The following is a 17,720-nucleotide window of genomic DNA, read 5'->3' as shown; positions in this document are numbered from 1 at the left end:
TGTATGTATATTTTTTAGTTTATGTGTATATAAATGTTCATATATGCATGGATATCTTTGTAAGGAGAGAGAAACTGACTGGTTGCCTTTGGGTGGGGAAAGTGTACGCCTGGAAATAAGGGCTGGGATGTAGAATTTCCACTGTATCTTATGTTCTTCTGTTTAATTTTTTTACAGTATGTCCTTATTATCTTTAAATTAGAAACTAAAAATTAAAAGCTTATCACCCTCTGATCCTGACGGGCATACCTCAGTTGGTTGAGCATTGTCCTGCAAAACAAAAGGTCGTCCATTTGATTTCCAGTTCAGGCACATGCCTGAATGCAGGCCCTTTCCCTGGTTGGAGGCATGTGAGAGGCAACTGATCTCTGTTTCTCTCACACATAAATGTTTCTCTCCCTCTCTTATTCCCGCCTGTCCCCTCCATCTAAAAAAATAAATAAAATCTTTAAAAATATAATTAAAAAAACCTTGTCACCCTGTGAAAACACCGTTGATTATCATATTCTCCAACTGGCTTCACTTAAGGTAGCTGGTTTACTTTAGGCAAACAACATACAGTAATAGTGCCTCAGTTTCCTCATCTGTAAATGGTGGTGATGGTGGTGGGGATAATAATACCTAGGCTTTAATGACACATTTTCATGACATGCTTAGAAAAAACCATGATGTACCGCAAGTTAACAATAAAGGTCACCTGGACTTCTGGCCAAGATAGAGGCCTAGAGAGACATGCTGGGTCTCCCTCCACAACTAGGAAGGAATACAACTACCTCAAACTAGAGACAACCAGAAGTTCAAGAAACTTAAGCTGCATGGAAGTCCAACAAACAAAGATATAAAGAAGAAATACTCATCCAGACAGGTAGGAGGGGTGGAGAGGACACGGTGTGGCAGCAGTCGTGGCAGGCCGACAGAAAGTGCAGTCACACGTTTTAAAAAGTAGGGAGGGACACCTGGAGAGGACTCCTAGCACTAGATCAGATAGCTCAGCTCACAGTTCCAGTGCTGGGGAAAATAAAGCCTCATTGCTTCTGACTGCAAACCAGTGGGGGTTGGGGCGGGGGAAGAAATGCCGGTCTCTCAGCAGAGTCCGCTTGTTTAAAGGACCCCCATGGTCCTGCATCATCTGCAGACCCACCCACTCTGGGAACGACGGCCAGGGCAACAGCTCCAGAGGGGCGCCAGTTCCATAGGGGAAGCAGTGCCTGGAAAAGGGGCAAGTGCTGAGCAAGTGGCATTGTTCCTGTCAGACCCCTCCCCCCACATACAGCACCACCACATGGTGAAACAGGTCACCCATACTGATGAATAGCTAAGGCTCTACCTCTTACAACATAATAGGTGCGACAGCTCTACCTAAGACACAGAGGCAAACAAACACAGGAGCCTGTCAAGATGAAGAGACAGAGAAGTATGGCCCAAAAGAGGGAATGGATCAAGGTTCTGGTGGGACAACTAAGTGACAAGGAGATAGCCAACCTAACAGATGTAGAGTTCAAAACACTTGTGTTTAAGATGCTCATAGACTCGACAGATATGCTTGAGTATGGCAAACGCAGAAAGGAAGATGTGGATGCTACACTAATTGAAATGAAGGAAAATCCACACAAAACCAATGGTGAAAGGAAGGAAACCGGTGGTCAAATCAATGATTTGGAATGTAAGGAAGAAAAAAACAGTCAACCAGTACAGAATGAGGAAACAAGAATTGAAAAAAACAAGGAGAGGCTTAAGAACCTCTGGGACAGCTTTAAACATGCCAACATCCAAATCATAGGTGTGCCAGAAGGAGAAGAGGAAGAACAAGAAATCGAAAGCTTATGTGAAAAAATAATGAAGGAAAACTTCCCACATTTGGCGAAGGAAATACACATACAAGTTCAGGAAGCACAGACAGTCCCAAACAAGTTAGACCCAAAGAGGACCACACCAAGACACATCATAATTAAAATGCCAAACGTGAAAGATAAAGAGAAAATCTGAAAAGCTGCAAGAGAAAAGCAGAGAGTTACCTACAAAGGGGTTCCTATAAGACTGTCAACTGATTTTTAAAAAGAAACTTTGCAGACAAGAAGGGAGTGGCAAGAAGTATTGAAGGTGATGAAAAGTAAGGACCTACAACCAAGATGATTCTATCCAGCAAAGCTATCATTTAGAATGGAAGGGCAGATAAAGTGCTTCCCAGACAAGGTAAAACTAAAGGAGTTCATCATCACCAAGCCATTATTATATGAAATGTTAAAGGGACTTAATTAAGAAAAAGAAGATCAAAACTATGAACATTAAAATGACAGCAAACTCACAACTGTCAACAACTGAATCTGAAAACTAAAAACAAAATTCAACTGAGCAAACCAGAACAGGAACAGAATCATAGGTATGAGGATCATTTAGAGGGTTATCAGCTGGGAGGGGGAAGGGGGAGAAATGGGGAAATGGTGCAGGGATTAAGAAGCATAATTGGTTGGTACAAAATAGGGGGAAGTTAATAATATAGGAAGGGGTGAAGCCAAAGAACTTATATGCATGACCCATGGACATGAACTAAGGGGTGTGGGATTGCTGGAGGGAAGGAGGTACTGGGCAGAGGGGAGCAAAGGGAAAGGAAATTGGGACTACTATAACAACGTAATCAATAAAATATACTTAAAAAAATGAATAAAGGTCACCTATAGGGTGTTCTACAGATTAATGACCCAGAAATGTTATCCACACTACAAGTCATTTTGATGAGATAGAACCGTGCAATAAATTTTTTTAAATAGACAGGCAAGGAAAATTGGGTCTTTAGTTTGGATAGGCATCTCTGAGCTGCATGGTACCTTGATTCTGCTACATGTCACTGCTGTCTCTGTTTTTGTCTTTTTGGCTGATGAATTCTAAAGGTACATCTAGCTCTGCTGCTCTGAGATTGATCCTTTGGAATTCTCTGATTTCAGGATACCTCTTACCTGTTCATCACTGGCCCTGATGTTGTAAAGTCTGTCACCAACGAGGATGTTACCCAGGAGGAGCTTGGTGGTGCCAGGACCCATACCACCGTGTCAGGTTAGAGACCCCGAGCCTCACCATACTGCTTTTTTAAAAAAAATAATTTATTTGTTTATTTATTTTTATTTTTAGAGAGAGGGGAAAGGAGAAAGAGGGAGAGAAACATCACTGTGCTGTTGCCTCTCACTCACGCCCCCAACTGGGGACCTGATGTGCAACCTAGTCATGTGCCCTGACTGGGAATCGAACCAGCGACACTTGGCTCACAGGCTGACGCTCAATCCACTGAGCCACAGCAGTCAGGGCTCACCATACTGTTTTTAAACACTGAGAAGAGGGTATTGCCAAAGAGAATGGTGACAGTCTTTTACCAATAACAATTTTGGCAGAATTTATTTGAGAAGACTATATAGTGTGGTATATTGACTGTAGGTGTAGTAATAAAGATGGATTTAGTATCAAATTTGTTAAAATAGTATTAATGCTTTAATATTTAAAATTTTTAAGCTAACCCGAGTGGTGGTTATAAGAGGTATGACTTACAGATACACAGTTGAATCTTTAAAAATATTTTTTATCTTATTATAACTTTCTTTTACTCCAAAGTTGGGGTATGTCTTAGAGTAGATGGCATTTTGTAAATCCCCATTGACCAGGTACAGTTGTAATGTGATGATCATGGCCCACATATTCATGAACTTGGTCATAGCTTTATATCTCTTTTAGGTAATATTTGCCACATTTGCCAAGTTCAAAATGTATAAAGATTGGTGCTTTGACATTGAAACAAAAAGTTATTGTTTATACTGAGGGGCACGAAATTGGGAGCAGGGCATGAATCTGATATTAGTGAGGACATTTGCTGTTGGAGTAATTATTGGAATTCTGTATTTTCTTTGAAAAAGACACCAAACTGTGAAAGAATTGTCAACCACATAACAAGCAGTATAACTGAAGACAGGAGTAATTGCCTCTTTGAAAGATTTCAAAGCAGTGTGAGGCTGGTATGACCGATTTATGCACTGCATTGTACTGTGGTCAACTCATTGGGTCATTATTTAACGTCAGCATTTCCTTCTTAGTGTACATTTCATAGACTTGTGTCTTATTATCAATGAAGTCTTAAATATTTTTTACTTTAAATTTTTTATTATTCAATTACAGTTGACATACAATATTATATTAGTGTGAAGTGCACAACTCACTGATCCGACACTACATAACTTACTAAGTGATCATTGATCATCCCCATAAATCTAGTAACCATGTGATACCCTAGTCACCACAATACTATTGACATACTCTCTATGCTATACTTTATATACTTATGACTATTCTGTAATGACCAATTTGTATTTTTTAATCCCTTCACCTTTTTCACCCATCCCCTTAACATCCACCCCACCCCCGCCCCCGCCAATCTGGCAGTCAGCATGTTCTATCTATGAGTCTCTTCTGCTTGTTTATTTATTTTGTTTATTTTTTTTTAGATTCAGTTGTTTGATATGTACTTATTGCCATTTTATTATTCACATTTTTGATATATATTTTTTCTTCTTAAAGAAGACCCTTTAACATTTCACATAATACTGGTTTGGTGGTGATGAACTCCTTTAGCTTCTTGTCTGGGAAGCTCTTTATATGTCCTGTGATTCTAAATGATAGCTTTGCTGGGTAGAGTAATTTTGGTTGTAGGTCCTTGCTTTTTATCACTTTGAATATTTCTTGCCAATCCCTTGTGGCCTGCGGAGTTTCTTTTGAGAAATCAGCAAACAGTCTTATGGGAGTTCCTGTGTACATAATTAAACTGCTTTTCTCTAGCTGCTTTTAAGATTCTCTCATTGTTTTTAACCTTTTGCATTTTAGTTATAATGTGTTTTGGTGTGGGCCTCTTTGTATTCATTTTGTTTGAGACTCTGTGCTTCATGGATTTGTATATCTGTTTCCTTCAGTTGGTTAGGGAAATTTCTGTCATTATTTTTTACCATAGGTTTTTGATTCCTTGCTCTCCTCTCTCTGGCACTCCCATGATGTGAATGTTGATATGCTTGAAATTGTCCTTGAGGCTTCGTATAATTTCCTCATTTTGGGGGGATGTTTTCTGCTTCCTTGTCTTCCAAATCTCTGATTTGATTCTCTACTTCATCTACTCCACTGTTGATTCCTTGAAATACATTCTTCGTTGCAGTTAATTATATTCTTCATTTCTGACTTCTTTTTTATGTTTTCTAGTTCCATTTTATCTCTTTGCTGAAGTTCTCACTAAGTTTATCTACTCTTCCTCTAAGTTCATTGAGCATCATTATAACCAGTGTTTTGAATTCTACATCTAGTAGATTGCTTAGCTCCATTTTGTTTACTTCTTATTCTGGAGTTTTGTTTTTGTCTTTCATTTGGGATATGTTTCTGTGTCTCCTTGTTTTGGCAGCCTCCCTGTGTTTGTTTCTATGTATTAGGTAGAGCTGCTGTGTTTCCCAGGCTTGGTAGAATTGCCTAATGTAGTAGGTGTTCTGTAGGATCCAGTGATGCAGTCTTCCCAGTCACCCAAGCTGGGTACTGCAGGTGAGACCCTGCCATGTGGGCTGTGTACACCCTCCTGTTGTAATTGAGCCTTGGTTGCTGTTGGCATATCAGTGAGAGGGATTGACCTCTAGGCTGATTGGATGCAAGGACTGGCTGTGACCACCGTGGAGGATCTGCTGTGCAGGGGCCCACTTCAGGGAGCAGGACTTCAGTGGGGCTTTGGTGTCTGCTGAGTCCACCCCTTGAGGGTGTTGCTGGTGGAGATGGTTGAGTGGTGCTTTTATGTTGTCTAAAGTTGTCTACCAGATGCCCTGGCTCTGGGGCCTCCTGGGAGGTGCAGGCCAGGGTCAGTCACCACTTGGCATGAGCTACAGAGTGATCTTCAGATGGCTGCTCCTTGTGCTGGGCTTGGAGGTGCTCAGGAGAGATCAAGCTGGAAACCAAGGCTGGCTGCCTCTAATACTGGGCCTCTTGCCACTTATTGAGAGGTACGGGGCCTGTGGAAGCCAGATGCTGCTTGTTGGAGAGATTTTAAGAAAGTCTGAAGTAGGAGCACAAAGATAGGCTGTTTGTATGGAAAAGCCACTGGGAGGGTGCCAGTACCTCATTTACCCTATGCTGCTGTTGGGAGGGACTGAGTCTCAGGGAATCACCAGGGTGGGGTGAAAAGTGTTAGTGGATTCATGGAGACCCAGATATGGTGCTCACCTGTCACCTCTGCCAGGGTGGGGAGGGCTCGTAAAAGGAACAGTGGCCCCTACTAGCACTTCTGTCTGGAAGAAAGCTGCCCCTCCAGCTCTTGCCCAGACACTGGAAAATTCAATTCCTTCCCATATGTCCTGGTGCCTTTTGAGCTGCTGCCCCAGCGCTGGAGCTTAGAGCAAGTGGGTCTGAGGCAAGTCCATGCACTCTCCTCTCAAGAGGAATACCCGGGACTCCAGAAGACCTCTTTCTCATTCTGTCACAATTCCTGCTGGTTTTTACAGCCAGAAGTTATGGGGATTTCTCTTCCTGGCATTGGAACTCTGGGCTGGGGAGCCTAGTGTGCAGCTGGGTCCCCTCTATCCTCAATGGGGACCTCTGAGCTGAGATATCACTTCTGATTTTTATCTGCCACATCTGAGTGTGGGACCAACTGGTCTACATCTCCACCCCTCCTACCAGTTTTGTGTGCCTTCTTCTTCTTCTTCTTAGTTTAGGACTTCTGTTCAGGTAAACCAAGGTGGTTCTGGATTATGATTGTTCTGTGGTCTATTTGTAATTTAGATGTGGTTGTGGGAGGGTGCAAGTACCTCATTTACCTATGCCGCCAGCTTGACTAGAAGCCTTGTGAAGTCTTAGATTTATTGAAATAAGTTTTTTGTGTTTTTTTTTTTTTTTTTTTTTTAACCTTGAGAGCCCTGGCCAGGTCGCTCAGTTGGTTGGTGCATCATCCCATACATTAAAAGGTTGCAGGTTTGATTCCTGGTCAGGCGACATACTTAGATTGTAGGTTCAATCCCCAGTCAGGACGCATATGGGGATGGTGGTAACAGGTCGATGTTTCTCTCTCACATTGATATTTCTCTCTCTCTCTCTTCCTCCTTTTCTTTCTCTCTAAAATCAATAAACATATCCTCGGGTGAGGATTAAAAATAAATTAAAAACCTAAGAGCTCTTAATACCCCCACCCACAAAAATGATTCCTCCCCAATATCAGGTTGGCGTCAATCTTGAGTCATTCTTTTCCCTTTCCCATCAGCTCCATTCAGCTCTATTTCCAGTGCACAACTGGTATCAAAACATTTCTCATTGTTGATTCCCCCACAGTGCTTAATTGGCAGGAGTTTTTATTTTTTACTTGGATATACAATAATGTTGAGTCTTGATTGCAACTTAGATTTGATGAAATATCAATTTTTCCTGATTTCAAGAATATTGCATGTTTGTGGTAGACAATTTAGAAAACATGGGAATAAAAATCACTGGGAATTCCATCATTCACAGATTATCACCACAACTATTTTTTGTTATATCCTTGCAGTTTTTTCATGCAGATGGGTGCCTATATACATATACTTACTCAAATATATGTGCATAATTCTCTTTTGAAGCATGTTTTTTTCCTCTTGACAGCTTAAAATAATATCTGCCCATGTCATTAAATTTTCTTCTGCAGCATAGTTTTAGTTTTAAAGGCAGCATCTGGTGGTCTTCATGGGCACAAGGCCCTTTGATGGGCCATGTCTGATGTACTTAGTTCTGTATTCTTAGAGATCCAAAGGAAGCTATACATACACACACACACACACACACACACACACACACACACACTTTTGGTAACAGCTTTTTTGAGATATAATTTACATACCATACATGTGAAATACCCATTTCAAGTATACTAGTCAATGGTTTTAGTATTTTCACAGGTTGTTCAATTATCACCACAGTCAATTTTAGAACATTTTCAACACCCCAGAAAGAACCCCTCTATCCGTTAGTATTTACTCTTCGTTTCCCCCAAAATACTTGAGCTCTAGGCAATCACTAATCTACTTTCTCTTTTTATGGATTTTTCAATTCTGAATATATATGTAATGGACATAAATGAAATCATGCAATATGTGGTATTTTGCAAGATTTGTTTTACTTAGCATAATAATATATACTTAACTGTACTGTGTAGCATGAATCAATACTTCATCCCTTTTTTAAAAATTTATTTATTCATTGTTTGTCTATTACAGTTGTCCCATTTTCCCCTATTGCTCCCCCTCCACCCAACCCACCCCTTCTCCCACCGTCAATCCCCATCCGTGTACATGTCCATGGGTTATTTATACTAGTTCCTTTACTAACCCTTCCCCTGCTTACCCACCTTCTCTCCCTCCCTCCCTGTCCCCCGGTAACTCTTAGTCTGTTCCTTGTTTACATGCCTCTGGTTCAATTTTTCTCATTTGTTTGTGTTGTTCATTGGTTTCCTGTATCAGGTGATATCATATGGTATTTTTCTTTTGTTGCCTGGCTTATTTCGCTAAGCATAATTCTCTCTAGTTCCATCCATGTTATTGCAAATGCTAGGAGTTCCTTCTTTCTTTCTGCTGCATAGTATTTCATTGTGTAAATGTATGTACCACAGTTTTTTGATCCACTTATCTACAGATGGGCACTTAGGCTGTTTCCAGCACTTGGCTTTTGTAAATAGCACTGCTGTGAACTATGATCATAACTTCTTTTGAATTGGGGTTTCAGGATTCTTCAGATATAATCCTAGCAATGGAATCGCTAGTTCAAAAGGCAGTTTCATTTTTAGTTTTTTGAGGAAATTCCATGCTGTTTTCCATAGTGGCTGTACCAGTCTGCATTCCCACCAACAGTGCAGTAGGGTTCCCGTTTCTCCACATCCTCGCCAGCACTTGTTGTTTGTTGATTTGTTGATGATGGCCATTCTGACTGGTGTAAAGTGGTATCTCATTGTGGTTTTTATTTGCATCTCTCTGATGGCTAGTGATGTTGAGCATTCTTTCATGTGCCTATGGACCCTCTGAATGTCCTCTTTGGAGAAGTGTTTTTTTCAGGTCCTTTGCCCATTTTTAAATTCAGTTGTCTGTCTTCTTGGTTCTTTATATGTTTTGGAGATCAATCCCTTGTCTGAGGTATCGTTGGAAAATACGTTTTCCCATATGGTTGGTTCCCTTTTCATCTTGCCGACGTTTTATTTTGCTGAGCAGAAACTCTTTAGTTTGATGTAGTCCCATTTGTTTATTCTTTCCTTTGTTTCCCTTGTCTTAGGAGATATATTGGTGAAAATATTGCTATGTGGGATATCTGAAATTTTCCTGCGTATGTTTTCCTTTAGGACTTTTATGGTGTTATGTCTTACATTTAAGTCTTTGATCCATCTTGAGCTTATTCTGGTGTATGGTGTAAGTTGGTGGTCTAGTTTCATTTTTTTGCACATCCCTGTCAAGTTTTCCCAATACCATTTGTTGAAGAGGCTCTTTTCACTCCATTTTATGTTCCTTCCCCCTTTGTCAAATATTAGTTGACCCTGGTTGGTTTGGCTCAGTGGATTGAGCGTCGGCCTGCGAGCTAAGTGTCGCTGGTTCGATCTTCCAGTCAGGGCACATCAGAGAAGGAAAACTCTGACTCCAAAAAACCTCCGCTGCCTTGCGGCATACCTCTTCAGGGGAAAGGCTAAGGGAGTAAACCCCGACAGAAAATCCGGAGCCGGAGTCCCTAAGGCGGTTCGACATTGTAGTCAACACTGGCAACTCCTGCGACGCACCTGAAACCAAGCTGTATTGACTCCGTCTTTCCCTTGGACCCTTCAGCTGCGAAGAGAGGGGGGGTCTGCTGCATGGGCAACAGCAGACCCTCCATATCACCCTGCCCAGGCTCTGTAGCTTCAGCTTCACTGGAGAGGACACTCCAGCGTCATCGTAAGATGTCGATTCAACACGGGAGGAGACAGATACCGTGTCACTCCCGAGTTGGACTGCACAGCCATTCTCGGCGGTGCAGATAGACTCTTAAGAAGCTACACCATCGTCTCTCGAGACGGACGGCTGCCGACGAGTTGACCATATATACCTGGGTTTATTTCTGGGCTCTCTATTCTGTTCCATTGATCTATATGTCTGTTCTTATGCCAGTACTACACTGTTTTGATTACCGTGGCCTTGTAGTATAGTTTGGTATCAGGTATTGTGATTCCTCCTATTGTGTTCTTCTGTCTCAAGATTGCTGTGACTATTCGGGGTCTTTTTTGGTTCCATATAACTTTCTGAAGTACAGTATTTCCTCACTTATCGCGGGTATTACATTCTAGACCCCCCCCGCCACGATAGGTGAAAATCTGCGAAGTAGGAACCTTACATTTATTTTAGTATTTATATATATTTTAAAGCTTTATAAACCCTTTCCACACACTTATAAACCGTTCCCAGTCCCTTATTAACCCTTCCCATTCGCTTATTAACCTTTTCCACACTTTTATAAACCCTACTTATGTTCTTAAACATATTCTACACTCTTAAACCTACATAACTTTAACAACATATCTATATAGTACCACAAAATCCTGTGATATAGCGAAAAATTCATGATAAATAATTAAATATACTATTTTTAAAAATCCCGTGATACACTGAGGCCACAATAAGTGAACCGCAATAGAGAGAGGGACTACTGTATTTGTTCTAGGTCTGTGAAATATGTCGTTGGTATTTTAATAGAGATTGTGCTGAATCTGTAAATTGCTTTGGATAATATGGACATTTTAATGATGTTGATTCTTCCCATCCATGAACATGGTATATGCTTCCATTTATTTGTATCTTCCTTCATTTCTTTCTTCAGTGTTATGTAGTTTTTTGAATACAGGTCTTTTACTTCCTTGGTTTAGTATATTCCTATGTACTTTATTTTTCTTGTTGCTATAGTAAATGGGATTTTTTTTCTAGTTTCTATCTCTAATATTTTCTTGTTGGTGTACATAAAAATGCCTTTGACCTCTGAATTTTGACTTTGTACTTTGCTATTTTGCCAAATTCATTTATTAGGCCGAGTAGCTTTTCGTGGAGTCTGTAGGGTTTTCTGTGTACACTATCATGTTAACTGCAAATAATGACAGTTTTACTTTCTCTTTTCCAATTTGGATATCTTTTATTTCTCTTTCTTATCTGATTGCTGTGTCTAGAACTTCCAAGGCTATGTTGAATAGGAGTGGAGAGAGTGGACATCCTTATTTTGTTCCTGATCTTAAGGGGAATGCTTTCAGTTTTTGCTCATTGAGTATGATGTTGGCTTCAGGTTTCTCATATATGGCCTTTATTATATTGAGGAATGATCCCTCTGTTCCCATTTTGCTGAGTGTTTTCTTCATAAATGGGTGTTGTACTTTATCAAATGCTTTTTCAGGATCTGTTGATATGATCATGTGGTTTTTGTCTTTCATTTTGTTTATGTGGTGTATTACGTTTATTGATTTGCGAATATTAAACCATCCTTGCACCCCTGGGATGAATCCTATTTGATCATGGTGTATGATCTTTCTAATGTGTTGCTGGATCTGGTTTACCAATATTTTGTTGAGGATTTTAGCATCTACGTTCATCAGCGATATTGGCCTGTAGTTTTCTTTCTTTGTTATGTCTTGACTTGGTTTTGGAATTAGGGTAATACTGGCTTCATAGAAAGAGTTTGGGAGGCTTCCCTCTTCTTGGATTTTTTGGAATAGATTGAGAAGGATAGGAGTTAATTCTTTCCTAAATGTTTTGTAAAATTCACCTGTGAAGCCATCCAGTCCAGTGCTTCTGTGTGCCAGGAGTTTTTTTTTATTGCTGCTTCAATTTTACTAGTTGTTATTGGTCTGTTTAGGCTTTCTGCTTCTTCTTGATTCAGTTTTGGAAGATTATATGTTTCCAGAAATTTGTCCATTTCATCTAGGTTGTCAGGTTTCTTGCTGTTGAGTTTTTTGTAGTAATTTCTTACAATCCTTAGTATTTCTGTGGTATCGGTAGTGATTTCTCTTTCATTTCTGATTTTATTTATTTGGGTCCTCTCTCTTGTTTTTCTTGATGAGCTAGTTAAAGGTTTGTCAATTTTGTTTATCTTTTCAAAGAACCAATTCCTGTTTTTATTATTTTTTTGAATTGTATTTTAGTCTCTATGTCATTTAATTCTGCTCTGATCTTGATGATTTCCATCCTTCTATTCACTCTGGGCTTTGATTGTTGTTGTTCCTCTTGTTCTTGTAGCTGTAGGGTTAGATTTTTTATTAGAGATTCTTCTATCCCTTTTAGGTATGCTTGTATTGCTCTGAACTTTCCTCTCAGGACTGCTTTCCCTGTATCCCATAAGTTTTGGGTTGTTGTGTGTTCATTATCATTTGTTTCCAGAAACTTTTTGATTTCTTCCTTGATGTCATTGTTAACCCATTCATTATTTAATAGCATGTTATTCATTCTCCATGAGTTTGAATGTCTGAGTTTTTTCCTTGAGGTCGATTTCCAGTTTCAAGCCATTGTGATCTGAGAAGATGCTTAATATAATTTCAATTTTCTTGAATTAGTTGAGGCTTGTTTTTTGTCCTACCATGTGGTCTATGTGTGTGCTCTCAAGGAACTCAGCTGGCCCCTAGTCTTTCCTCCCCGAGGCAAAAAACAATCAAATTAAAAAACACACAAAGAACGCTGCTCCCAGCCTCCCAGAGCCAGACACCACCTGGCCAACCCCTGGCTCTGCCAGCGGGCACAGCCTGGATCTTCACCTCTGACTGCTCTCAGGGGAGACCTGGGCTGCTGTCCAGGGAGCCAAGCCAGCCAGAACTCACACCTCTCTTGTGTCTCCTCTGCGAACCTCACCAGATGGGTCGTTCAGAGGTGGCCTCCTCAGCTGCCAGCAGTGCCAAGGTTCAACTCCTGCCAGTATCCAGATGTTAACTGAGCTGCTCTGTCCACATTTAACTGAAACTATAGACCAGTCTCGGGATCAAGCAAAGGCAGTCTCTCCTCACTCATTTGCCATCTTCCTCTGTTTCCACTTCATTCCTTTTTATTGCTGGATGATATTTCAATGTGTGGATGTGTACCACATTTTGTTTATTGATCAGCTAAACATTTAGATTCTTTTAACTTTTTTGGCTTTCCTGTGCTTCTGTAAACATCCATGTGTATGTTTTTGTTGCTTTTGGATATATACTTAGGAGTGGAATTTCTGGGTCAAATGGTAACTCTGTCTAATAACTTTTAGAGGAACTGCCATGCTGTCCTCCAAAGTGACTGTACCAATTTATAAATCGTGAATGTAAGAATCTTGTCACATTTAACATACTTTTTTATTCATCACCAAATATAGGGTGTGGCAAAAATAGGTTTACTGTTGTTCATATGGACAATATGCAATAATTAATAATACAGGAATTTTTTTCTGTGTACTCAGCACTGTAAACCTATTTTTGCCCACCCCTGTATTTATTTAATGCCTATGTGTCAAGCATTGTTCTACTTGTTAGGAATACATTTGTGAAAGAAACAAGGAGATCCCTGGCTATATGGGGTTTATGTTCTAACAGAGAAGATAGACTGTAAACAATAAGCTTAATAAAATAAGGTAATATGTGCTATGGAAACAATAGAACAGAGTAAAGGGGGTTGGGATTGTTGCAGTTTTAAATAGGGGGTAAGGGCAGGCCTCATTGTGAGGGTAAGAATGGAGTAGATTTTTGAAAAGATTTTATTTATTTATTTTTAGAAAGATGGGAAGAGAGGGAGAGAAACATTGATGTGTGAGAGAATAATCAATCTGTTGCCTCTCGCACACCACCAACTAGGGACCTGGCCTGTAACCCTGGCATGTGCCCCTACTTGGAACCAAACCAGGGAAATCAAAGGGATGACACCAAGCCCACTGAGCCACACCTGCCTATACAAGGGCCCTGAGGAAAGAGTGTGGCTGGTGTGCCTAATGAATGGCAGGGGCAGTGTGACTAGAGTAGCGCCATGACGTGATATGAGTTAAATAGCTAATTTTGGCCATCATGTGGAGAAGAGACTATAGAGGCAAAAGTGGAAGCAGGGAGTCTGGTAGGGTGAACCTGAGAGAGAGAGCTCCTGGCCCTACTTTATCATGTCTGTGGCCTCATTTTACTGCTCTGTGATTTCAGAGTGTTCTTGAGTAATGATGGCTTGACTCTTCACTAGGGTCATGTGATTCCCCTCTTTTCTTCCATTCTTTCCATCACTGATGAATACTATGGCATTATGTGCAACCGTTATTCTTTTATTTTTTCAGTTTTGTTGAGAGTAATTGATGTATAATTAGGCATTACTCTTGATGTGGGACTACATGAATAAGACAGGCCTGGTATCTACCCTGCTGGAGCTGACATTATAGGGGAGATGTCAGATAGTAAACAGGGAAGGAAATAGATGTGGCAGGGAAAAGTGTGATGAGAATTTCCATACATTACAGGAATGGAAAGTGAGGGGCATTGAGGGGAAGGGTTTGTTTTATGGAGGTATCAGGGAAAGCTTCTCTGAGTAGGTGGCATTAGAGCAAAGACCTGAATAAAGAAAGGAGTGACCTGGACTTCCGGCCAAGATGGAGGCATAGGTAGACATACTGAGTCCACCTCCACACTACGAAGGAACACAGCCACCTCAAAACTTGAGGCAACTGGAAGATCCAGAAAATCAAGCTGCATGGAAGTCCAAACAAAGATATAAAGAAGAAATACTCATCCAGACAGTCTCCTCCCCGACATTCAGCACCACAATGTGGTGAAACAGGAACCCCCGACACTGTCGAATAACTAAGGCTCCGCCCTTCACAAAGTAAGAGGTGCGACAGCTCTACCTAAGACAGAGGCAAACACAGGAGCCTGTCAAGTTGAGGAGACACAGTAGTATAGACCAAAAGAGGGAACAGATCAGGGTTCCAGTGGGAAAACAAAGCAATGAAGAGATAGCCAACCTAATAGACTCAGAGTTCAAAACACTGGTGATAAAGATGCTCACAGACTTGACAGATATGCTTGAGTACAATAAACACATAAGGGAAGAAGTGAAGGCTAAGCTAAATGAAATGAAGGAAAATCCACATGAAACCAATGGTGAAGAGAAGGAAACCAGGGTTCAAATCAGTGATTTGGAGCATAAGGAAGAAATAAACAGTCAACTAGTACAGAATGAGGAAATAAGAATTGAAAAAACAAGGAGAGACTTAGGAACTTCTGGGACAACTTTAAATGTGCCAATGTTCGAATCATAGGGGTGCCAGAAGGAGAAGAGGAAGAACAAAAAATTGAAAGCTTATGTGAAAAATTAATGAAGGAAAACTTCCCAAATTTGGCGAAGGAAATACACATACAAGTTCAGGAAGCACAGAGAACTCCAAGCAAGCTAGTCCCAAAGAGGATCACACCAAGACACATCACAATTAAAATGCCAAAGGTGAAAGATAAAGAGAGAATCTTAAAAGCTGCAAGAGAAAAGCAGAGAGTTACCTACAAAGGGATGCATATAAGACTGTCAGCTAATTTCTCAAAAGAAACTTTGCAGTCAAGAAAGGACTGGCAAGAAATATTCAATGTGATGAAAAGCAAGGACCTGCAACCAAGATGACTCTGTCCAGCAAAACTATCATTTAACATGGAAGGGCAGATAAGTGCTTCCCAGACAAGGTAAAACTAAAGGAGTTCATCATCACCAAGCCCTTATTATATGAAATGTTAAAGAGACTTGTTTAAGAAAAAGAAGATCAACACTATGAACATTAAAATGACAACAAACTCACAACTCTCAACAACTGAATCTAAAAAATAAAAACAAAAACGAACTAAGCAAACAACCAGAACAGAAAGAGAATCATAGGTATGAGGATCATTTGGAGGGTTATCAGCTGGGAGGGGGAGGGGAGAAATGGGGAAATGATGCAGGGATTAAGAAGCATAATTCGTAGATACAGAATAGACTGAGGGATGTTAAAAATAATATAGGAAATGGTGAAGCCAAATAATTTATATTCATGACCCATGGAATGATTTAAGAGGGGTGGGATTGCTGGAGGGAAGGGGGGTACTGGGTGGAGGGGAGCAAAGAGAAAAGAAATTGAGTCAACTGTAAGGGCATAATCAATAAATATGCTTTAAAAAAATAAAGAGAAAGAAAGGAATGACCTTTGCAGTGGTACAGAGCAGATGGAACAGGCTGCATGAACTGAAGATTAGCCCGAAGGTATGTGGTACCCCATCATCCTCAGAGTGGATGGGTAGGACAGAGCTGTCAGCAGTCTGCTACATACATGCTGTAGAAGGGGCAGGCGTGAAGCAGTATTTTTTGGTCTGACAGTTGCCCTGGCACATTATATCCTTCCTATTTTCTCAGGTGTTGCCCACAGAGCTTTTGAAAATGATGTGGACGCCTTGTGTAATCTCCGGGAGTTCTTCAACTACCTGCCCCTCAGCAGTCAGGACCCGGCTCCCATCCGTGAGTGCTATGATCCCAGGTGAGTTGCAGGCTGGAGTACCTTCTCTCGTTTTGCAGGTTGGCTTGCTTGTGTCTGACTCCTCTGCTCTAGCTGGACCTTCAGGGTCTACCTTGTTGGGCAGCCTGGGGTAGATTGTGGAGTGCAGTTGGCCCACGTGTGGGCATGGTGGTGGCATGTCTGTGTATAGGAGCAAAGAAATATTTTACTTTTATTTGCGTTTTTCCCTCTGTGTTATATCTTGTGGGTAGCTTGGGAATAGAGTGGCCAAAAAAATTTGATTTCTGAGAGTTCTCGATTTGTCCTGAATGAGAGATGGAAGGTTTTTTTTTTTTTTTTGTATGTGTCTTGATATGAAATAACTGCAAAATGGGGGAGACAGCAGGCCTTTTAGGAAGTGTTCTATGCACACCTGCTTGTGGCCAAAAGCTGGGGCAGGCTTGGGGAAGGATGTGCTGCTAGCCACTTAGTGAAGACCTTTTTTCCTTCTTGCTATTGGGGCTTAGCCTGATGTGGGGGGTACACAGTAAATTGGAGGCCCTGATGGGAACCTATTGCTCTGGACCTCTGGCTGCTTTCTTTTCCATTTTGTTTCCTCTCTGATTTTGAAGCACTCACTTGGCCTGGACTTTCTTTTGCAGAGGGATTTGGAATTGTGTTCCTCATGAAGAAGCCATTTTCAGACACTGCTCTCTTGGGTAGACCTGGGCTTTTGCCTATAGGTCCCTGACTGGGCCAGGGATGCTCTGAAGAGTCATGTCCCCAGGGCCCCACCCTGTCTGCCCTTGCTCTACTCCTTAGGGACACAGTTAGTGGCCCACAATGTGTAGGCATGAAAGGGAGGGTGGTCCCAAGACCCAGCAGCAGTGGGCACAGCCTCCTTTTCTGAGCATCTATACAGCCTCCTTTTCTGAGCATCTATACTATTTGGGTTCTTGCAAAGTTTAGGATATCATTTGAAGGTGTTATGGCCTAGGGGCACAGTAATGTCCAAATAGCCTGCTTTGGCCCAGCTATACCTCCTCTTAGGATCCCAGGGAAGCTATATGCATATGCATAAGGAACAAATGAAAAGTAGGGGAGAATTTTATTATCTGGTAGGGCTATACTCAATGCCCCAGTGCAGAGCTCTCTGGGAAGTTGGGCTTGATTGGGCATGTGGCTTGGCCAAGGTCAAATCTCATCCCCAGTGTATATATCAGGGTCAGAACAACTCCTGCCTGCCTACGTGGGAC

General features: G+C 41.1%; 1 protein-coding gene across 3 annotated transcripts in view; it reads left to right on the top strand.

The window, feature by feature from the left end:
* PCCB (propionyl-CoA carboxylase subunit beta) overlaps positions 1-17,720 on the top strand; it is a 61,145-nt gene that overhangs the window by 22,319 nt on the left and 21,106 nt on the right. For all 3 annotated transcript variants that reach the window (XM_090284296.1, XM_090284295.1, XM_090284294.1), the window contains 2 exons: positions 2,943-3,051; positions 16,386-16,506. In XM_090284296.1, the coding sequence (XP_090140422.1) occupies positions 2,943-3,051; positions 16,386-16,506 (230 nt within the window). The remainder of the gene's footprint in view (positions 1-2,942; positions 3,052-16,385; positions 16,507-17,720) is intronic.

Source organism: Furipterus horrens, unplaced genomic scaffold (genome assembly GCF_987537825.1).
Source record: "Furipterus horrens unplaced genomic scaffold, mFurHor1.1.pri manual_scaffold_7, whole genome shotgun sequence".
NCBI lineage: Eukaryota > Metazoa > Chordata > Mammalia > Chiroptera > Furipteridae > Furipterus > Furipterus horrens.
This window is presented reverse-complemented; position numbering and strand designations above follow the sequence as displayed.